General features: G+C 40.5%; 1 protein-coding gene across 3 annotated transcripts in view; it reads right to left on the bottom strand.

Annotated features, from left to right (window-relative positions):
* SMOC1 (SPARC related modular calcium binding 1) overlaps positions 1-24,090 on the bottom strand; it is a 613,105-nt gene that overhangs the window by 535,243 nt on the left and 53,772 nt on the right. For all 3 annotated transcript variants that reach the window (XM_069208815.1, XM_069208816.1, XM_069208818.1), the window contains exon 2: positions 22,908-23,079. In XM_069208815.1, the coding sequence (XP_069064916.1) occupies positions 22,908-23,079 (172 nt within the window). The remainder of the gene's footprint in view (positions 1-22,907; positions 23,080-24,090) is intronic.

The raw sequence follows: 24,090 nt of genomic DNA, 5'->3' as shown, positions 1-24,090 counted from the left end.
TACAAAAGGATTGAAAATGAAGGTGGATAAAACAACAAATATTAAGCTCCGGGAAGGTAACTAACTGAGAGCAGCTGGCTCCTAATTTTGCAAATGGAAGATGGCATAGGACTGGGGTCTGGTGCTGTGGATTTTAATCTTGACACACTCCTAATACATAGAAATTAAATGACACAATCCAACACCGTCATTGCCTGAATTACAGGTAAGGCAGTCCCTGATTCTAAATCCTGCACAACAGTAGTGTAGGAGAGAACTCAAATCACAGCCCCTGGCTCTAAATATGGAACATTTATTATAGCCGGAAGAAGACTGGCCGTCCCTCTAACGTGGTGCAGTACAGCAGAAGATCACAGATTGGTAAACACTCCATGGGGTATGTGTGCACTTTATTTCCCAGTCTCCTGACAAGTGAGGGGTGCAGTGTTAAGGAAAGCAAGAATATTATTACAGAGTGTTACCTTTTAACTTTACTGTGCTGCACAAGTGGGGTATTACTTTTGGTGAAAAAAACACATAAATGCGTGAATCCGTGATATGATGAATCAAAGCTCTTTACTATATTCTGGGGTTCTGTATTACTGGCTCCCTCTCCAGGACAGCTGGACCTCCAGTCTTCTCCAGACAAGATGCTGTAAACTCCTTACTGTCACTAGATCAAGATCTTTCTGATCTCCATGGTCCTGAAGACAGCCCAGGAAGTTACCATTGTTTACTAATACTTTTCTCCCACTACAGTAGGATCATCGAGTTGTATTAATAATTCTAAACTACACGTACCCTAATGCAATTTTAACTGCACAACACCGGGACCCTTGTGATTCTCATCCGCACACACATAAAATAAGTTAAGAGTTCTAGGTGAGCCTGCCTAGCACCAGTGTAGTGCTTGCTGACAAGGATGAAACATGCCTCTAGTGTGGGTGAGGGGTTACATATCCTTTTTATTTTTACAAAACGCTTCAACTATTGTGTTGAAAGATCACACATAACATCCAGCCACAGGAAATATTGAAATTACTCCCTCTGAACTAGAGGCTACAAAAGGCTACAGGTTTTCTTGTGTTCATCCATTAAGTAAGAAGGGGAACCAGATGAGCCTCTTCCAAACTCTCCTCTCCTCATTAAATGTTGTGTTAGCACGCATAATGGACTCTAAATTGGTACATTTATGCTTGTCTACAAAAATCACAATTTGCTGTAGTACTGATAAAGTTACAGTGAAAGTTTGGGGCAAATATACTATTTTTTACTACAAAGCAGAGCAGCAATCAAATTTGATGCACTGTTTAGTGTAATAAGGAGGGAGCAGGACAGTGACATCCCTGCAAAGACGTGGTGCTGCTGTGCTCTTCCCAAGTGCTGGTGCACCTTCTAGTGGAAGGGGCCATGTATACACTTTTGCACAGCAGTGCAAAGGATTCTGTGTGAGTCTAGCATAGGTTTTGTACTGGAAAGTCATCCTTCCAGTACAAAATGCAATGGTTATATTTAGTTTAAAACTTCTCCCACTTTGTAAGTGTGGCCGTACAATACAGCATACATGCAACATTAGTAATAATGTTTGGACAACACCTACAAATGTTGGTAGCTAGGGCTTAATGTAAAATAAAACATGGGGAGTTGCATGGAAACGCTCATGTACTACTCACGTACCACTCATGGGATGCCACCTTCATGCAAAGAAGCAAAAAGTAGCATGCAGCTCAACTTTGCGTAACGTTTAGGCAACCTTCCAGTGCACAAGTAAAAGGACACAATTGACATGCCTTTGTTGCAATGATTCTTCTTTGAGGAACACCCAGACAGGCTGGTGATTTGCCTCCAGTGCAATTGCTTGCGCCACATGATTCTTGACCACTGGGCTCAGGAGGGCATATGTGGGCTTGAATAGCATTGGTGTTACCTGTGGTTAAGACTGGAAACACCTAGGCCCAAATTTAAGAAAAGTGGTACTGCGTTATGTACAGCGCACCTTTCCTTGTGCCCCTTAGCGCCCCCTTACGCCACCATGTGGTGCTGTATTAAACATACAGGGCACCATGGCGCAGGTTAGGAACTACAGCGTCATAATTTTTTACACTATCGTAGTACATTGCAGCTAATCCAGCATGGTACTTAGGGGCCATTAAAAATGATGGTGTGCCTCCCATGTGCAGCATCTGTGCTTCTAAGCTAAACTTATTTATGCAAATCAACCCATATGCAGGATTGGCAGACATTTACCCTTACATGGCATTTGTAAATGCAGAATTGTTGTCAGAGTAGTGGAATTTTCACATTTCGGGGCTTCATTTAAAGGTAGGCATTAATGGGGTATCCTCTAAAAAATACAGGGACTGATTTAGAGTTTGGCTGTTAAAGTTACTCTGTCACAAACATGACTGATATACCGTCCACCGTATTATGATTCCATTACATCCTATGGACATCATAATATGGCGGATGGGATATCCGTCATGTTTGTTACAGAGCAACATGTCCCCCAAGCTCTAAATCAGGCCGTAAATGCTCTGAAAATTAAATCTCAATTACACCTTCTACAATTAGTGGAGAGGGAACAATTGTCTTTCTGACAGAGGATGCCCAGTTGGTTCCACTATCATACACTCAATTACAGTGGGCTGTCTGCAACTTAAAGGACTTAAAGGTGCTCTCCATGGCACTCACTGTCTGCCCTAATTAGGACACGGCTTCCAAATTATTTATTCCTGCCCCTGAACCCACTAAACCTTAAATGAAACCCTTATTAGGAATGAAACCCTGTGGGAAAAAACCTGAGGAGCCCTTCTACGCCCTGAAATGAAGTCTTGTGCGTTTCAATATTGGTGCCACCATGAAGAAAAATAAGTTACCATGTTAGGGAAAGGTATTGTAATCACACTGCCATGTCAGAGGCACATCTCTATAAACTGAAAACCAGTTACTGTATGCAGTAATCAAAACATATGTGTATGTGTGTTGTTAAATAAAAGGGGAGGCAGAGGAAAAACCTAAAAACCTAAAAAAAATAGTAGTAACAGCTACGCCTCACCAAGTGGTCCTGTGTGTATCTTCCTCTTCAATATGGTCCAGCCAACATGCCCCCTGCATAGAAAATCAGCCCTGTTGTAGAAGAATGAAAGATGTGCCGCTGTCAGGGAAAGCAAATGGATACGATGGACCACATGTAGTGGTGCTAAAAGGAGGGGAACAAATCATTTGTAAAATGTGGAACAGCAAGTTCCACAGCATGCCTAAAAATGCCCACACCTAGAAAGATTCCCTACGCTTGTTTCGCCTGAAAAATGTGTTGATATGGGCCTCTGCTTTGTGCAACGTATGAATATTTAGAGTTGGGGAGGTTTTCTTGGTACGGGCAAGTGAAGGTGGTGCAGATATGTAGACGCAGCTCTCCTCTTTTAAGGAGTATCTGTTTTTATAGATGAGACTCTCTTCTATAAGGATGTTATTCAAAATTGCAGATGCCACCTCCACTGGAAATGCGGCATAATACCTTGAATGATGCTTCATTCAAGTGTCCAGGTGGCATTAAACATTACTTTCATGCCTCTCCTTTGTGAGAGAGCTGTTAAACATTAATCAGGTGTGCTGGCTGTGAGAGCATGTAGTACCATGCTCAAGGCAATCATGCCTTAACATCATTTTCCTCATTCAGGGTATTTGAGTATTACTATTAACAGCATCAGCAGGCCCCTGCCATCATCAGAGTTTGCCATCACCCCACCGCTAAGTGAGGCAGCTTTTATGCTAACAGTGCATATGTGTATTTGCATATTTGACAGACTTAATTCATTCATTTTTATGATTTTTGTCCTCAAACATTTTATGCATTTTTATGAAGTACACCATTTCATTCATGTTGAATGTTAGGAGACCTTAGTTTGTTGCATCCAGATCTCCAACTTGTCTGGTGCTTCTTGAGTCACCCTCCGGGAATAGAGCAAATAGGCACTTCAAAAACTCTATAGTGATCTATCCCAAAGACCACTTTGCAAGACTCAGTGCCCCTGTTGCCATCCACTGGTGCACAACATCTCTTTTGGCTATTTCTAAAACAAGACCAATGAAAATCTTTACATATGTAGAGATATCTAGTCCAGGATACGTAATGGGTTATCGGAAAGTCTGTTGTTTGAGCGCCTCTAAAAGGGTTTGAGATTGCTATCTTATGAGGAGCCGCAAGCGATGTTTGCCAATCCTCAACTTCAAGAGGGCCCAAATCACTTTCCCAGGAAGCTCTACGTTCTGCAAAAGTGCAAGGTGAGATAAAAAGTAATGTTCTGAAGACCTTTGACATTTTCTTGTCAGGCAGCTTAGTCATTACCAATTTTGTCTTCTTGGTTGAATATATGATGTTAATGCATGTCTGATTAACAGGCTATCTATAATATTGTGAAAATAAGAGCCCAAATTCACCTGGAGCTCAGCATTTAGTTTTGTTTGTGCAGCAGAAATCACTGCGCCAATGGTAGAGAGGCCTAAGGTGCTCTGCGCATCAACCCCCAGCAGCGCAGTTACTTTCAACATGTTGATAAATTCTTTATTCAGCATAAAAACCATAAAAATATAAATACATAATGTAATATTTCATCAAATTAATCTGACAAATAGTTTACAACCTCCTGGCTGTTCTTAATGCAAGACGATTCATGATTGTAATGCCCTTCTGATAAAATACAGTATTGCATATTGTACCCATATTCACAATAGATTTATAGACTTTATTACAATTTGCATAGAACAAACCAGCCTAACCCAGTAAAATTTCTAAAAATGTCCCACAGTTTAAAAATGCAGGCAAATTTAGATAATGTAACATTGCTTTACTTCAAAACCTGATTCTGGAGATATGACGATAACACTTTTTTCCCCATGTATCTCGGGAGTAGAGCAGCCATGACTAATAGAAGATTACAATGCAACAGCAGTTAAATAGAAACAATAACTTAAAAACCTAAAGCTAAATTTATCCTCCATCGTTACTAAAAATGCGATACATTCCCAATATGAGTGTCATCATTACCCAACCTACTAGATCATTTAAGGCAGCGTTATATCATCTAATGGTCATTCTCACATTTCCCCAAGGAGCCGCTAATTATTATTTGTGACGAGGTGGACCTGCATAGCCCAAAATTGATTTTGTTTATGTGTGAGAATTCCTTATGATATAATCAATTTATAAAAATAGATTATCCCTTTAAAATGCCATTACATTATTATGCCTCACACTCGACACTCTTTCACCTTGCAAGGCACCAGAGAGCCCCATTAAGACACCTCATGTTTCAATTAAGAATCGGCCTAAAGCACAAGTCACATTAAAAATTCTCATATGTACTAGTAAGTTAAGGGCTTGATCCCAGTTATTAACATTATATTCACGGAAAGTTGGCTTTAAAAACTTCTTCTGTTCTTCTAAAAACCACAAACAATCCAATAAAATGTGTTGCGTACTACATTTTTGTTTTAAGCCACATGTACATAAACCCAAATCATCCCTAATTATGGCTTTTATTTTTGGGTCCATATAACAAGGGTTTAACCCGACCCTGAATTTTAGCACCGCATCCCTTAACTTAGGGTTAGGAAAAGCCTCTATATAGGGGAAATGTTCCTCATTTCTCCAACATTAACTGGGTGGAAATTTTCCCCTCCAAATAACTTAGGTCCACTTCTCTACCACTATTATTTACCATGGGGCGCAACTCCTGCTTCGGAATTTGTTCTCTGTGCCAGTAATTATCAGCTAAGCCTAAGAGGACACAAATCTTTTCTAGCCGTCCTCTCACTTGGGAAGCCCAGTTCAATTCACTTGTCTTTATTTCCCATTTACATAATCTTGCAATTGTGGAAATCCACACCTCAGACAGGCTCAACCAAAATTTCAATGAGGCTGGCATTCCCTGGTAACACCATGGCGTCATTTGGCATTCTCCCTTTATATCCTGAATCATACTTGAAGGGGGCAGCAAGAGCAAACATTTCACAAATTTACTTTCTTCTGCATCCCAGTTCAACTTCCCGGTGAGAGTTAAAACTCCATATTGAAATTGAGGACATACCATAGCATTGAAGGTGGAAAGTACTGAACGAAGAGACGGTCCTCCATATTTCCGATTAAACTGCTTTAATCCCCAAACCGATGTTATGCCTTGGTTTTTAGTGATTCAATACGCTCTTTCCAACTTAATTCAGAGTCAAACCACATGCCTAAATATTTATATTTTTCAACTGATTCTAATTTATCTCCTCCCAGGTACCAAAAGAATGCCCTCCTCCTTTTCCCTAATACCATTATTTTCCTTTTGTCGAAAGTTACAGTACGTTTTTTACTTTGAAAGTAAGTATAAACAGCGTCTAATTTTCTTTGCAGCCCCAGCTCCGTCATATCAACTATCACCAGGTCATCAGCGTATAATAAACAAATGATATGGGTGCCATCAATTTTTGGGCAAAGACCCCTAACCTCCTTTTATACTTATGGCAGGTCAGACAAAAATATGGCAAACAATAATGGGGCTAAGGCGCATCCCTGTCACAACCCATTCTTTATAGGGATCTTCTTTGAGAGTGATCCACAAGTATCTAAGATCACTTGGGCCCAATTTCACAAATGCAGTCCCTGAAGGAGGAAAAGTAGATCAGAATCGACCCTGAGCCACTTCAACATATCCCATAACAAGTTCCGATCCACCAGATCAAAAGCGGCACTGAATTCAACAAAACAACAAAATAGACACCCTCATACCTCTATTGACTTTTTTGCCCGTGCCCATAGACTGAAACAATGGTCTATTGTCGAGTGGCCTTCTATAAAGCCACCTTGCTCTAATGGGATCAGATTGTTTAACTCTACCCAAGATTTCGTTTGACCCAACAATAAGTTTGCCAAGATTTTTTCGCCCACATCTAGTAAGCTGATTAGGAAGTAATTCTTTGGTTGTGTCAGATCATCTTTTTTATAGATTGGCTTAATTATTGCATCCAGTTTTCAGGGAAGCGTCCGGAGTGGAGAATTTTGTGAAAAGTGACATAAAAAAGTCTCGCCCACCAATCAATGTTATTTTTTATTATTATCGCTGGAAGGTTGTCTGGGCCAGCTGTTTTGGTTTGCTTAAGAGCAGCAATTATTTATTTGATCTTTTGCAGGGAGATAGATGATCTTAGAACCCCACCTACCTCGACTTTATTTCCTCGTTCTACCCCAGCATCCTTCCCTTTGTATAATTTGCCCAGGTATTTATTCCAATCATCTTCATCTACTAAACACCACATATTTCCAGTGGTCTTTCCCTCCCTCACCAACTGTGAGAACCTCCTAACATTGTGCGTGCCTATCACATCTAACATAGCTTCTCAATTTCTATTTATACACTCCCATTTCCCATTCCTCAAGATTTTTTTTAATCTTGCTTAGCTAGGCAGAGCTTCTGTTCTGTTTTCTAAGATTGTCTTTTTCTGAATTCCCTTTGCAGTTTCTGTACCTTCAGCTTCGTGATCCTACACTCTTGATTATACCAAGTATTTTTATTGACCCTTTTGACTTGTCCCTTAACTTTATTCTCCTGTGTTTTGAATTTTACTTTCAAGCAATCTGCTGCTTGCTCAATTACCCTCTCGTATCCCATAAATACATCATTAGGATCTTCCACCACCCTAAGATCCCTATAATTTACCATTACCTCATTAAGCACTTTTAGGCTGTATTCTGTGATCAGGTGGTTATCTGACTTGAATACTCCACCTGCAAAGCTACAACTCTTTCTCTTTCTCTTAGGGCACCATTCCCTGTCTCAAGTGTTAACTGTAGGGGCCACTGATCACTACCCTCTAGATGCTCAACTTCAAAGCCTACCACTTTCCAAAAATGGCAAGCATTTAGGAAGGCATAATCAATAGGACAAGCCTGATTTCCTATTAGAAAAGTCTGCTTTGCTGGGCAGTCTGTATTAATGCACCCATTAATGCCGAACGGTCCTAGAGAGCCTAAGATTCTTACTAAGGCCCTATCCCCAGCCATACCCTCTGTCCTGGGGAAGATACTTTGCAGTATACGTGCAGCAACTCTTTATACAATTTATCACTACTTGCAGGATCTAATTTATGATTAAAATCTCCCAAGATCGGTACCATCTGCTCTGCTTTACCTATGCATATTGCTTCCAAATCTTCCCCAATGAGACCCACCTGCATATCGTAATCTGCATCATCCCCGGCTGAATATATATACATTGATTATAATGATCTGTCTTGATCCTCCAATTTCATGATAAAGGTTTACCTGACCAGCTAGTAGCCAGCGATTTTTGGTTTTTAGTTGAGGTCAAAATAATTAAACCTAGGCCTACCCGAGTGGCATCCTTAAAGAGCCTCATAAAGCCATCTACTGTTCGGGTTCTTCGCACATTCAAGTTTCCCGGAAACACACTATATCATATTTTTCTAACTTCTCTTTGAATAAGTCTTGTTTTAAGTGTTTTTTATAACCTCCTAAGTTCCAGGAAAAAAACAGATGGCTATGCGAAGGGGCTGATTCCTAGTCCAACTCGCTCAGCTCCCCCTGCTATAATTATCAAGGGGGGTTTAAAGGGGGCTCAAAATGATTCCTCAACATTGAGCCTTTAGGGTCGGCAACTATGGTTACACTTAAACTGCCCTTGTTTCCGTCCACACATGTTCTTAGATTTTTAGCAGCTACTAGACTGTACTGCACATGATCTGGGAGAAGCCTTGCATGGCAGTTGAGGGCTCTACTATTTCTTTCTCCATTCTTAAAATCCCTCATTTGGACCAATCTTATACCCTCCTTCTCTAATTCCTTTTCTGCCCTCAATACCAATTGCCTAACACATCCTGAATAAAAAAAGAGCCTTTGTTACTTCACTCCCTTCAGAGTTTATAGTAAATCCTATTTGCTTTATATCCTCTGACCCAATGTCACATAGGCTAGGGCATTTGCCCAGAACTTCTAATAAGCTTTAACAATTCAAAGGCTTAAGCTTCCTCTGCGGCTTCCTCCCAGTCTCCGTTCCCCAGGGTTCCAAATATACCCACATACTCTCACTTCCATTGATGCCTTCCATCTTCCTCATAATTCCGGGGCCGAACTATCCTGCCCCCTTTTTTTGTGGGCCTTTTCCTTTTAAAATTTCTCTGTTTACTTCTTAATATATCAAAGTAGGGTATTTAAGCCCTACCCCCCCAGCCTCAACTCCTTTTTATCACCAGCATTGGTTGTTTAGAGATATATTCTGATGGGAGCTCCGTTGTCTTTGTTGTATTGCTTAACTCTCCTTCACTACTTCCTACAATTGTACGCGTCTCCTGATCCCTTTTCTCTGGCGCTGGCCGCACCAGTATCGGCATACAGCTGTTTATTTGTTTCAACTCTTCCGTTATCCCTTGTAATTGATTTTTAAGTACTTCTAAAATAGCCTGTAAGGTTTTCTGCATTAAGAACATTACTTCTAATAGGGATGCTGCAGGGATTGGGGTGGTATCTAAGTCAAAGCGGACTGCCTATCGGTTGGAGAGGAAATATCCATTTTACTTGGGCCTCTGTCTCCCCCTCCTAGCTCTTCCTTCTCTAATGCAGTATAAAATGGGGTCTTTCCTCCCAACATAGAACTATCTCTTACGTGAGGAGAAAGACAAGGCGATGAGGATAACCTAAGCTCCGGTAAGAGCATAACCTAAGCTCCGGTAAGAGCATACCCCCTAAGTTCTTGTCTATCCCTTGTCCTAGGAATAAATCCTCATTCTGTAGGGAATCCGAGATAAGACAGTTATTTGTTATAAACCGTTCCGATTCACTCCGACCAGTTTCTAGAGGATTTTTTCTTTTTGTAACCTGAGATACACTGGGAGTCTTTTTTAAATATTTTCCCGCAAATTCTTTAATTGATGACCCAGTGATGTTACAGCAGTTCCTTCCCTGCTGTCTTTTGAGGCGTCCTCATGCTGTGGGGTCCAAAGCATATTTCCTCCTTCTAGACTGATAACAGTATCTCCCAAACAACGACACTCCTTAGAAAACCCCTTTGTTTTAGAGGTACCTTTCAGACCCTTCTTTGGGCTACATGCCCCACGTGTCCACATCTTGTTCGAGGGCATACTATATTCCTATTCCGCTGGAAATAAGTGGACTCTACTTTTTAGGAACTTTCCTCTGGCTCCCACTTCTAATGTCATTACTGCTGCCTCCACACACCATGTATTGTATCATCCAACAGACTTCAGTTGATAGTTTTCTGCCCAATACAATGGGACCCAATTCAACAATTCCTGCTCTTACTCCGTTTTTCTTAAAGTTGTGGTACAGTCATACAGGGGCTCGCAGTACATAAGCAATACACAAACACACAGGTGGTAGGCACCAGCACGATAGCAGCAAGTCAGGATATGCTTTCTCCACTTGAAGTCACTCTCAAGCCACTCTCAAGGTACTGCAGGCAAGTCAACTCAGCTAACATACGAAGGGGTAAGTGACTTACTCCATGACTACTCCCAGGAATCTTCCTTTCCTACTGGTATTCTCCTGGTGTCTTCCTCTGGATATGTTCAGGGTATAAATAACCCTCCAGCAACGGGCTCGAGATGTACAGGGGGAGAGGAGCAGTCAGTCTGCTTGACCAGCATGTCAGGCACAGCACGGTAGCCCAGCTGGCCCAACTGGTCACCACCCCGCAACTCCTCTCTTCAACTTCATTTAAGGTTGGGAGGAAATGCCTCTGCATTCCTTGCACTGCGATCCGGGGGCTTGTCAGTGCCCACCTCCTTCTCCTCCACAACCTGGACTCAGCTGCCCGACCGTGGCACCCACCGCATTTATTGCAGCAAACCAGGACCACAGAAAAGTCTCTGCACCCCTCCTCAGCGGTCCGACTAGCGACCGGCTACAGCTTTCTTCATCCCCAGGGGAGCGCAGGGGGGCCAGGGGAGAGATGCGGTCCAAGAGGCCAGGGGAGGATGCCTAACCCCTGCCTGCCTGCCCACCCACTCCATAATTGTGAGGCGACAGCAGCAGATGAACAGCAACAGCGAACAGTGAAGATGGACCAGCATCTGAGAACCAGCGAAGACGCACCAGAATTCTCTACTTTGAACATACACTTCCAAACCCATAATAGGCTCATTAATGTCAATCTAGTAGGCAAGCAAACACCATTCATAAAGTCCCTCCACACCTGTTTAGCAGTTTTTGGCATTTATGGTAAAACAGTGGCCACTCACATGCCATAAGTGGAGTACTGACATCAATCCCTTTGCCTAGAGTGTAATCCGAAAGGCTGGCGCAGTGCCCTTGCAAATAACAACTCTTTTACAAATGGTAACTCAAAGCTTCAATAGTAGGGGTGGACTTCAACCATTCCCAGGACACCTTTAGGAACTTAAATTTTTTTACCATTGATACTCTGGAAACCTTGTTATTGGAATAAAGGCTCACAACACTGTGGTCATCTGTTTGAAAAATAGTGGAGGGAGTTTTTTAAGGATAATTATGTACTGCTTAAAGGATCTTCGGGAAAGCTAACATCTCTTCGGGAAAGCTAACATCTATAGAGCTTCTCTTTCCAGAAGGGAGAGTAGGAGCAGGCTTTGATGAGAGACGCTGTATCTCTCTGAACCTAGCAATGAATCTAAGAAGGAGGTAATACTGCTCTCCCTAGCCAATAATTCACATTTGGACATTAACATTCCAAGATATTTGAAGCCTCCTATTGCCACTTGTAGCACCAAGTCCATCATCAGTCACTGTCGGCCATTGACCTTTGCAGAAACAGTACACTGGGCATGGCCCAATTTACTCAGAGGCAAGTATCTGGCAAGCTCAGTTAGGGGTTGCCCCACTCTGGTCCTGCGCTATGCAACTATGCTAAGCATAAAAGAAGGTGATCTGCATAGAATGACACTGTATCCTCCACTCAGTGGTCCTTTTGGAAAGCCAGTACCTCTCCCACAGCAATCCAGCTAATGGATTGACCACCAGTTCAAAACGCAGGGGCAAAACGGTGTGTTGCTTGCCTCAGACATTGCTGATGTATATATAACTGCAAATGAAGATAAAGGAGTTTGACCTGTTTGGTGTATGGAACAAATGTTAGTCTAAGGTCAGCGATGGATCAACAAGAGAACAGTAAACATAGTTACATGGTGTAAGCAGATCCTCATTTGCCCAAAAACAAGTATCATAGCTCTAAGAGGTCGTTATGGAAGCAGTGTATTTGTATGAAAGATCTGTGCCACAGAGTACAAAATTGGAAGGTAAGGATGTCACAAAGATAAGCCCAAGATGATATTTCCCAGTTTATTGCAACATCATGGAATATTGGATAATGGATGAGAAACGATGGTGATCTGAATGCCTAGCTTGAATTTAAACAGTAAATTTGGTTTATGTGCAAGAAATCTATGGCTTGCAAGCAGTAAATTGTATCATGTTATAGCAATTAGAAAGGAAGCACTTAAAATGAATGGTAACAAGCAGATTGAAAAATATCTGCCTATAAAATTCAAGCTAATATACAGCTAAAACATTGTTAATATTGTTGTTAATTTTGGATCTAGCCCATATTCTGTTACTATCTTAATTATAATCGATGAATATGCAGATATGAATAGTCCTAGGATGCCAGAACTCTGTGCTTGCTGGGACATCAAGAGACATAGATACTGTGTCATTTGAAGGTGGAGAGGTGGTGAATGCTTCTGCTGCTAAAAAAACGCTTCTACAACCATTGCATGAGACACACCTGGGAGAAGCCTAGGCCACTGTCGAAGGCTGGAAGAAGCTATGCTGGGTCCATCCTCTTCAGTTCGGTGTCCTCATTTTCATTATTGTCATGGGTAAAAGAAAATTTGATAGATTTCCCACAGCTACTGAGCACAGTAAAAAACAAAAACTATACATCTCCTGACAATCCTCATGCTCGTGGTGTATTAGACAGAGATATGGCATATTAATACTGTTTCTAACCACGTACCCGACAGCACAAGGGTCTTCAGTGTCATTGACCCTGATTGTGCAAAGAAGCCCATCTCATAGAAAAGTGGTTTTCCTCTATTGAATTATGTCTTGAACCACCCTGTGTGAATGCAACCTCTACAATGCTACCAACCAGCTTAAGGACCTCCTTGTGTTATGGCAGGTTTTCTAATTCACTTGCTTATTAAACAGACATTTTAAATACCAAAGATGTAACATCACACACACTTAAGAAACACTCTTCTTCTGCTAAGTTGTTTGTCAAAAAATGGATTATGTCCTCTTACTGCATTTCTGAAGCAACTACGTATCCTAATTATGTTGTCTCCTAAATTCAGCATCCTCCCCAATAAGGTCCGTACGTTATGGTCCTTAAAACATTTCCTGTGTTAACTAGTGCTCAGGCTGAAAGCTTCACCCAGTTAAAGACTAGCTCAATGTACCAGAAGTTTTGTAATTCCTTTAATGATGCTATTTTTGACAAAGAGTCAGAGGGATAGATACCTATCTTAAAGATTGTGAGGGGTACGGCATAATAGTTAATTTAAGATATAAGTTTCTGCTAGGCAACTTGTTTTCAGTTTTAAATACAGGGTTAGACTCAGACTCTGGTATATGTACAGTACCTCTGGGTTATTTTTATAAACTCAAGATGTTACATCTCACAAACTACTCCTCTAAAAATAAAGTCAGTTTAATGTGATAACTCAAAAAGGGTTTGCCATTCTTTTGTTGGATGCTAATAATTGGCTGAGATACTTTTATGACTTTAGTCTTGCACCCTTTTGCACCCAGGTCATCACCAGGTATTTCTATTTCTAATTCAATAGTCATGGAACAACAGATTTCCACACAGGATGGGCATGAGTTAGAGATTAAGAGTTCAGATAAATTACAAACATTTCTATATGCAACTAATTTGACAATATTATTTTACAGTGGACCATGCGTTTTCTCAGTGGCTACTCTTCTTATGCCATTTCACTCTCTCCTTCCACTTATAGCAGAGCAAAGAGGTGTGCTTATATTTGTTTCTCTTACTCTTCAGTGTAGTATACAGGAACATCACACTGGTTAGGTTAACACCTTCAGGTTCTCTCTTGGACTTCTGTATGGTACTGTTTTGCTATTTCATTTCTGTTATTTAATTTCTACAAGGACAATTTCAGCAATTCACACTACAGTAATATTTATACACTAACTAGTCTAACGTCTTCTATTTGTTCGTCTCCAAATAAGGAAGTTGTGTCGATCTTGCAGTTGATTTCAACCTCAACCTGGACATTATGGACTTATACCCTAATTATGAGGATGATGGTAGGCGGACTAGCAGTTGTGGCTTGCCAAAATCGAAGCAAAATACTGTGTTGTTGGAAAATGTTATCTTTTAACAATTTGTGTAATGCCTCACTGGAATTTTCCAGCCATGGCATAATTCCCACCTTTGAGGCTTGGATTTGTGAGAATAAGATAGCTCATGTTTTTGTATCTTATACTGTAAACAATTACATAATTAGTTGTCAAGTTGAAGCCCATTCACTAAGTAACGATAACCAAATTCTACAACTTCTTGGCTTTTCTAGTTCATAGGATACAGTGACACATTTATCTCCAGTCAGTGCAGTGGATAAAGGGAGACACATTAAATGGGATTCAGTTAATCCTGTCCAAGTCAATTCATTGTAAATCGTAAATTTTCTAACATTTTGCACTGCCTAGAAGAGGCAACAAGCGGTAGCAGTATTTTGGATGTATTCCACACTATTACTGTCTCTATTAATCATTTATTGATGCCCAGAAAGATCTGCACAACTGCTCACCAAGAATACAAACGCTTTGACAGTACTCTCTCGAGGGCTTTGTCTGAATCACATCTGGCACTAAAATGATCGCCAAGAATAACAGAAGAGGTCAAGAGGCTTAGACATGTTCATAAGCGATTCATTTGCTGTAGAAAGGCTGAAACTCAAGCCAAGGGCTGGAATTACCTTCACACTGCCAGCATTTGCAGAGGACAGTGTTTATTCTGGCAAATTGTAAATAACCCTGTGTTTGAGGACAGTCCAGCTGTCCAATTAGATGTACATATATCGTCCTGTTCTTGGGTAATCCATTTTAGTCATAAATATAACTTTAGCCTTCTGATTCCCATATTACGCAGTTTGACAACAGTTTGGTTTTTAAACTGGATTATGTTGTGAAAGCCTTAAAAAGATGCCCCTCTTGGAGGGATGGTCCCTGGATGTGAAGGGAGGCCTCTTGCACTATTCAATCGAATGTATATCTCTGTACCCCATTGTAACTAATGTGTTGAATGTAGCAGGTAACAGCTTTGTGCCTAAATCCTTATCATTCCAGTTTTTAAGAGGGGCCACCTCATCGATCTAGGCTGTTATCGTCTAATTTCCCTTGTAGATTTTCTAGTTAAGGTGCCAAGTAGAATAATAGTCACTCTATTTCCGGTAATATTCTTAGGGGATATATATATATATATATAGGAGCATGCTTGGCACAGCAGAGCAGTGTGTAATTCTTAAACTTCTAAGTAAATACATTGTGGCAACAAGGATTGTATCCATGTAGCCTTCATGGACATCAGCAATGTAACTGAATGTGGAAATGGAGACAAGTTGTGGTGCATTTTGGCTGTGGTAAATATTGACGTACAGACTGTTAACTGCGAAGCCAATGTCAGATTTGGGCCCAATGGGGAATATTTTAGTTCTTTTCATCCCTCCATGGTAGTGAGGCAGGGTTGTGTAAAGCCCCACTCATTTTTATTTTGTACTTAAATGGCTTGGAGAGTTTCTTAAATTTCATCCCCCCCCCCCCTCAGCGCCTTGGAACCCTAACGGGTAAGTAGCACGCTCTATAAATGTCTGTGATTTATTGATTGATCAACCAGCATGTTCCCAAAGTACGTAATGAGGACATACCTGTCTTTCTATTTGCATATGGTGATGTGATTATAGCTTCTACTGCGACTGGCCTATAAGGCCTGCTGGAGAAGTATATGTCATGTGAGGAGGCAGATTCTTAGTTGAGGTGGATGGTAGTCCAGGTCAAGTAATAATGTAATTATTCTTGTTAGATCCAGTATAGGTTTCAGTAATTTAAACCTGAGCTCATCCCCTGATAACTATGACACAGAGCAGGCAGGCTTAACATGAGAAAATGTGTAAGGAATTTAGAAGTACCAAAACAGTTAAAAAGTCGAAAACACAACAGAATTCCACTCCAATATATAAAAATAGAGAACATTTTATTGAACAACACAACACCAAAACTACATAAATCCCTCAAGTGGACCTAGAGATATGAATTTTTAAGGTTTTAAATAAAAAAAGAGCAAAGCACAAATCAAGGGCCAGAGTTCATGCACAGGAAGTCATAGACATCGATCAGATGCTGCTCAGCATCCGGCCCGACGAAGCTACCTACCTTCAGACTTAAGACTCTTTCTGGAAGTTGGACTTTCCCAGTGGGGCAAAGGTGGCAGGCTGTAGCAAAAGAGGATCGTTGGATGCCAGTAGGTGCTGGTCCTGCTGAATCAGAGTCGCTGCTGCTGCAAAGTCAGGCACACCGACAGTGCACCCTCAGCTGGCAGATTGGTCCCAGTCCCTCAACGGTTCTCCAGGCAAAAAGTTAGCAAAAAGTTTGTAAGTTCCATGTTGCTAGGTTTAGGCAGGAGGTTTACACTGTGACATTAGCCAAGGCTTCCAGGACTTACAAACAGCACTAGGTGGTCATGACTCACTCCAAAGCAAGCCATGAGCAGGATCCGGTGAAAATCCAGTTAAAACTGGTCAGCTGGGCCCTTCCAGGAAAGTAGACTTGTGTCCCTGTGGCTTAACAGTAAGTCAGCCAATTGAACACAGAAGTACATGTGTGAGCAGGACCAGTTCTGATGGTTCTCCTTACAGGGCTATAGCAACACGAAAAGATGATGGACAGAATGTTGAACATTGTCAAACATTCACCCCCAGTCACAGTTCTGGGTTAAATCCATTTTTATTTGCTCAGCAAGCCACCCCAGTTTGGACGCAGCCATATGCAAATCAGTCTAGACCCTGCTCCCCGTGGGAACATTCCACCTTGAACTGCAAGGCCAGGTCCTCCCTGGACCAGAAACAACATCCTGGAATCAGTTTTGGGGTATCACTCTTCATCAGCCAGGCCAGTTTGAATCCTGTGACACAGTGAGCACTTGGGGCAACTATAGCAACACAAAAAGATGATGGAAAAAATGTTGAACATTGTTAAACATTCACCCCGTCACAGATCTGGGTTAAATCCATTGTTTTCTTGCTCACCATGTCATCCCAGTTTCAACCAAGCCATATGCAAAAAATTCTTGACCCTGCTCCCCATGGAAACAGTCCAGCCTGATCTGGCAGGCCAGGTCCTACCCTGACCAGAGCAAGCATCTTGGGACTGGATTCGGGGTATCACCCCTCATCAGCCAGGCTAGCTTGAATTCAGTGGCACAGTGAGCAGGGGTTTTACATCTAGGCATATACTTCCCACTTAGAGCAACTATAGTTATACAAAAAGATGACGGACGGAATGCTGAACATTGTCAAACATTCAACCCAGTCACAGATCTGGGTTAAAACCATCTTTTTTTGCTCACAATGCCACCCCAGGTTTGGACTCAGCCATAGGTAATCAGTGTTGATCCAGTTCCACATGGGAACAGTTCAGCACGAACTGCCAGGCCAGATCCTCCCTGGACCAGAAACAAGCATCCTGGGACACGTTTTGGGGAATCACCCCTCAGCAGCCAAGCTAGCTCGAATCCAGTGGCACAGTGAGCACCGGACCCACGTCTGTTCATACCCTTCCCACTTTGGGTGTCTATAGCAACACAAAAAGATGGAGGACAACCATGGCATATGCCTAGGCAGAAGACACGTGGGGCAATAAGGAATCTGCTTGTCTTTTTTGGTTTGTTCAGAGAACATAGGGAGCTCAAGAAACCCCTGTTCAGATATTATAGTTTACTTAAGACAGCTTTAGACATGGAGCCCTATCTAACAGTACTTGTTTCCTGTTACGATAAATAGCTGTCTAAATTTAATTTAGGTTGCATTTGCACTTTCTTAATGTTTTCCAAGGGTTGGAGCAATGCTATTGATCCTAAACCTTGCTTTTGTGATAATCCTTCACTACAAAATGTTTTGCACTTTTTATTGTTTTCCAATTTGTATAAAGATGGGAAACATCCTTTTTTACGACTTTTTGTTTCCGAAAGTCGTGGTTAACGAAAGCGCAACAACGCTTTTTTTAACCACGACTCCGGTTTTTTGTGCCTTAACTACGCATGTTCTGACAACGAACATGCGTGGTTAAGGTACAAAGAAGGGAGTTGGCGAAGGTAAGTGGTGGGTTTAGGTTTTGGGGAGGGGGTGGGGGCTCAGGGGGTTTTAGGTTTTGGGGTGGGGTTGGGGGGGTGGGGCGTTTTTGGTTTTGGGGAGTGGGTGGGAGGTCAGGGGGTTTTAGGGTGGGGTTGGGGGGGTGGGGTGTTTTTGGTTTTGGGGAGTGGGTAGGTGTCAGGGGGTTTTAGGTTTTGGGGTGGGGTTGGGGGGTGGGGTGTTTTTGGTTTTGGGGAGTGGGTGGGGGGTCAGGGGGTTTTAGGTTTTAGGGTGGGGCGTTTTTGGGGAGTGGGTGGGGGGGTCAGGGGGTTTTAGGTTTTGGGGTGGGGTTGGGGGGTGGGGCGTTTTTGGTTTTGGGGAGTGGGTGGGGGGTCAGGGGGTTTTAGGTTTTGGGGTGGGGTGGGGGGGTGGGGCGTTTTTGGTTTTGGGGAGTGGGTGGGGGGTCAGGGGGTTTTAGGTTTTGGGGTGGGGTTGGGGGGGTGGGGCGTTTTTGGTTTTGGGGAGTGGGTGGGGGGTCAGGGGGTTTTAGGTTTTGGGGTGGGTTTGGGGGTGTGGGGTGAGGGATGTAGGGTGAATGGTGCCTATTGCTAATGCTTTTATCAGGAATGCCTTTACAACGAAATATCGTTGTTAAGGCATTCGTGGTAAAATCATTAGTAGTATTTGCGAGGTCGGTGTTCCGACCTCGTGGTTAAGGCAGTAGTTGTTTTTGAAGTCGTTGTTTCGTCGTACAATCTATAAAGATTAATGTTTAATGCCTTTGTTACTAACTCTGGGATTCACAAAATGCAGGCCAGCCCTGCTGTATCTAGAATTCTTGGAACCACCTTAATTCTGTTACTCTACAAGTCGTTGTTTATCAGCTGTTCTCTACAGGAATATATTATCGAATAAATATTTGCCTTTCTTAAGATTTGTATTAACTTGAGATAATTTAATTATATGATTTTTTTTAATTATTTTTTAATCGTTTGTTACTGTTTTTGTGGATTTCTGTAACAGAAATAAACGTTATATTGCTTGAACGAATGACTGAATGGCAGTCAGCTTAGGACAGTTGTTTCACATCCAGCACCAATAGCCTCAATAGGGTGGGTGTGCTATGCTAGGGTTGCAGCCAATGAGTCATTTTTAAGTTAAGATTGCATAGCTGACTTTTTAATGCTGATTTTCATAAATCATTCCGAAAACAATATAGGAATCAACAAATTAAAATAAAATAAAAATTACACAATTTTAAGAAACTTTACAAATCACAGACAAATTAGTTTGTCTATCGACTTCCGAAACATGAACATGTAGTTGAAGTTGATGTTTTTTGTTTTTAAAATGTATTGATCATTAGACAGTCATGAACAGTGTCAACATTGATGATAAAGGTTGAGCCTTGCTCAACCAGTTCTGCTTTCATGCTCTTTTTGCTATCATTAGGTGATAAATATAATATGTGCAACTCAATTTTAGTGAATTACCGAAAAATATGTGGAATATATACAATTCCGGGCTATGTTTTTAACATGTTCTTTTTTTCTGTTCTGAGCCCATTTCAAGAGTCCACTATAATAAACATATGCCAAAACAAACATTTGAAAAAGCATAATGCAATTTCTCTTGTTGTACTCAAGTGCTGTAGTGAAGTAAGGATAAGTCAAATTCAGCTTGTAAGTCGCACAATATAGGTTGTAAATACTTTGAATGGATAAAGCTTGTAAACCCTAACACATTGTTTATAACCAAAGTATATAATCATCTTAAAGCCAATAGCAGAGCCATCTGAACAGCTAATATATTCACAGAGTTCCATGGTGTTCAACCAAGCCAACCACCATTGACAGCGTCCTCTCCTATATTACTTATACTTTTTCAATGAAGAAATCTGGCACAGTAAAATATTACTGACAAAGACTGCTACAGTAAGTTCTATGCCATTCCAAATGCTATTTACTGGATAAGGAACTACCATTGCCTAACTTGCTATGAGGAAGACATTTCCTTATTTTGTCCCTTTTTTACTTCATTAGGTCATAAACATAAATACCAATCTCCCATCTGAAGTCAGGGCAAAGGGTTTAACAGAAAAACATATTATGGAGTGCACACTGGCATCTTGATGGAGATGCTTATCATGACTACATTTTAGTATAAGAATACAGAAAGTAGACCTTAGGAGCCCACACCTCACTGCATTGAGAAGTAGCAGGAGGCATAACAAAATTGAGGCAAACCCACTGAAAGACTTAAAATAGTAAATGTAAAAAGCAGGGGAAACAGTAGATGTGAGGGTGCATAGGCATGACTGGTGTTAATCAAACTGAGGCATGAGAGGTCTATGCCCATATAAATGAAAAAAGTGAAATAGATTCAGGCAGTTATAATAGTGTAACACTAAAAGCACAAAGCACCTCATGTTGAAATACAAAGTTAGATTATTTGTTGAATTTCAGGGGTTTGAGATTTTTTGTATTATTTAAACCGAGGTTTTTTCAGGTAATTTCAGTGGTCTTATACATTAAAATCCAACTAGAATGATTTTCCCAGCAACCATAAGTCAACCTTAACCAATGTAGGCATTGAATTAGGGAAAAATCATTGTTACTTTTTATTAGCTGAATCTTTCTGCTTTTTTAATGCTAGGGAGGTTTACACCTTTGATCAAGATACACTGTGCAACCATCCACAGCTTCATCCACAAATGTTGTTATGAAGAACACAAAATTAACACAAAACTCTTTTAGGTCCCAGGTTCCAATTTTATTAATATCTATAGGTTATTATGATTCCAGTTCTGAAATCCTGATTCACAGAATTAGAACTGTATAATTTCTTTGACTATAGTTCACAATTATTGTAGTGATAAGTTCCCCAGTACACAAGCTGGAGGTAAGTGAGTACTCCCAACCCTCCTCTCACAACAACATGGAAGTATTTTCACCACAGGGAAAGAATGGTGGTGATAAATCATCCATGAACCGGAGAATTTCCCAAATACTCATAATAATATAAATATGGTGTGTCTTACTGCTTAGCGCAGGTACTTTATAAAATTCCCCAACACAATAATAATTTTATCACCAAAGAAACAATCGACAACACAATGAACTCAACTATTTTTTAACATGTATCCTTCATTCCAGGATAGATCTCTGCAGTAGAAATGCACCAACACTGTACTATCTTACACTATACGGGTAATCTGAAGCTGGGAAACTGTGAAAACTGCGGTGTTATGATTAAGAAGATGTTTGTCTCACCTAAGAAATCTGATTGCAATACAACAAGAAGGAGTGCACAGTATCAACCTACTAAAATTGTATAAAAGCTAAAAGAAATGTCAGTTGCCACAAAAATGGCATATTCTTTTTTTCATTCAGTTTTCATTCAGTCAGCTTTAGGATTAAGTCAAATATGACACATTAAATAATGCAAATTAACATTTTTAAAGGCTAGGTGTGCTAGAGTGGTAAGGTAAGACCAAAACATAAATTGACATTAATTTAAATAAAATTAATAGTTTGTTATTTTTGTTAGAATTAGCAAAGATGAAGTAGTTACCATTCAAACAATTTTGGTAATTATGAGAATAAAATGAATGATAATTTATATAAAATCAAAAAGCATGATGGAGAAAATACATTATATATGGAACGGTGCACCCAATTATTAAAAGGTCCAGGATCCTGAGTGCATTGAAATGGTATTTTATTTGATTATTTTACTCTATTAAGACAGTATAACAACAACCACAGCCAAAACGTTTCATTCAAATGTCATGAACTTCCTCAGGGCTCTCACTCTATGACCATAAGTGATATTATGCCAAAACCAAGTCCACCAAACCATGTATCAAGTCAACTGGGATGAGATCTGGTAATCTCTCCAAAGTCCCAACAGGGGAATTTCACCTAAAGAAAGGACACCCGAATCCGTGCCGGTCACCTCAACCACAGCAACTTCGTCCATGAAAAAAGCCACAGCAAGTGCAAAAAACAAGGTAGAGCCTATTCAAAAAGCATTTTTGAGTAAGGGAATTGGCATTTTCAGGAGTACTGATGCTTTTGTGAATTCCCAAAATGTCCAACTCCTTATTATTAAGAGGGCAAAGATTAATTTCTATACATATACTTCTATTTTATATACTAACTTTATGTGAATGTTCTCTCAATGTTCCCATTTTAGATGTTTTGGGGACAATTTACGAAGGCATGTAAAGGTATGTAAAATAGCACTACTGGACTAATACTATGTTCTCCAAAAACCCTTCCATCAATATGCTCCAACATGAACAATACGTGTCACAATTACGTGAAAAAAATAATAAAATTAATAAAAATGAAAAATGAAACTAAAGATGAGGTAGGTGTGAAACTGGGATAATGGCACACACTCTAAATTTACCCTGACAATGTAGTGATCATCAATATATTACAGGTCTAAGTAGTTAAAGTAGATGTATCATGCAACCACTGCACTACACATTATATCAGTCTTTTATTTCTGAGTTCATGTTATGTTTTAGGAGACAAATTGACTATGAGCCTTACCTTTGCAGCTGCCACGATGAATCACACTGAGGCTTGGATCCCTGCACTTGGCATGCTGGTAGTCACATACCGATTCATATGTCCGGCCATCGGAGGCACAAACTGGTTTCAACTGAGATCTGGAGCAGTGAGGATTGCACTGCTGGTCTCTCTCACGGTCACCTATTAAAAACTGGAACAAAAAAAGAAAATAGATTCTGAATATTAACACAATGAAATTTAAAGTTTTAAGATAGTTTTCAAAATGTGTAGAGCTAATGAGTTAACTCTGAGTGTCTCTCTTTCTTTGAGGACCAGGAATACATAGCAAGAGCCTCGCCATATATTTATCGGTCACAAATCTGCTTAAAATAGATTTGGGGAAATTTGCAATTTTTCTCCAAACATCAGCTTAAGAGTTCTGAAAATCACGAAATGGTCAGCTTGTACACACAAAGGTGGCATCCATACATTCAACAAACAAACGGTTCTAATTTAGTAGTCTGGGATGCACACAGAAGAGCTACTTACTGATAGCTAGAGAGCTACCAGTAGCTCACAAGCTACTCTTTGAAGAAGCCTGACCTAGATGTTACTTACACATCAGTTTCCATGTCTGAAACCTGCTTACGTAAAGGACTGAGTCATAGAAGCCCTTTATTAGATCTCAATTAAACCTGAATATCTAGGTTTGATATGCAAAACTATGAGAAATGTGGTACTCGGGTCTGGGATGTGACTACTTATGAATTTCTAGGAGTAAAATTTACTTACAGGAAAAATGTATTTCTCCTGGTATTACTACTGTAAATTAATGGGTAGATTATGGCAAAGTCTGGTCTGAGACATAATTATTCACTCATAGAAATGCTTTCTGAATCAGGAATGGAAATTCAGAACTAATTTACACATTAGAGTAAAATACAGCAACTCAAACAAAAGGTTTTGTGAACTGGAATCATATTGCATGTAGGTTTTGCTATCACTGTAACATAGACATTTACTAGTTTCAGAACAACTGTCCTTGAATATACGGATTTTCTCACACAGAGGGCATGATTAAGAGAAAGTTAGTCAAATAAAATCCACCAAAAAAATCACATATCTTCTGTAGGCCTCCTGCAGCTTAGCCTTACAGTTTCAAAGTTTGTATTTGGTTGGCATCCTACCAGCGGAGATACCTCTGGTTCTGTCACAGCTCTTC

The sequence above is a fragment of the Pleurodeles waltl genome, chromosome 9 (genome assembly GCF_031143425.1).
Source record: "Pleurodeles waltl isolate 20211129_DDA chromosome 9, aPleWal1.hap1.20221129, whole genome shotgun sequence".
NCBI classification, from domain to species: domain Eukaryota; kingdom Metazoa; phylum Chordata; class Amphibia; order Caudata; family Salamandridae; genus Pleurodeles; species Pleurodeles waltl.
The sequence above is the reverse complement of the archived record's forward strand: the minus strand, read 5'-3'. Positions and strand labels throughout refer to the sequence as shown.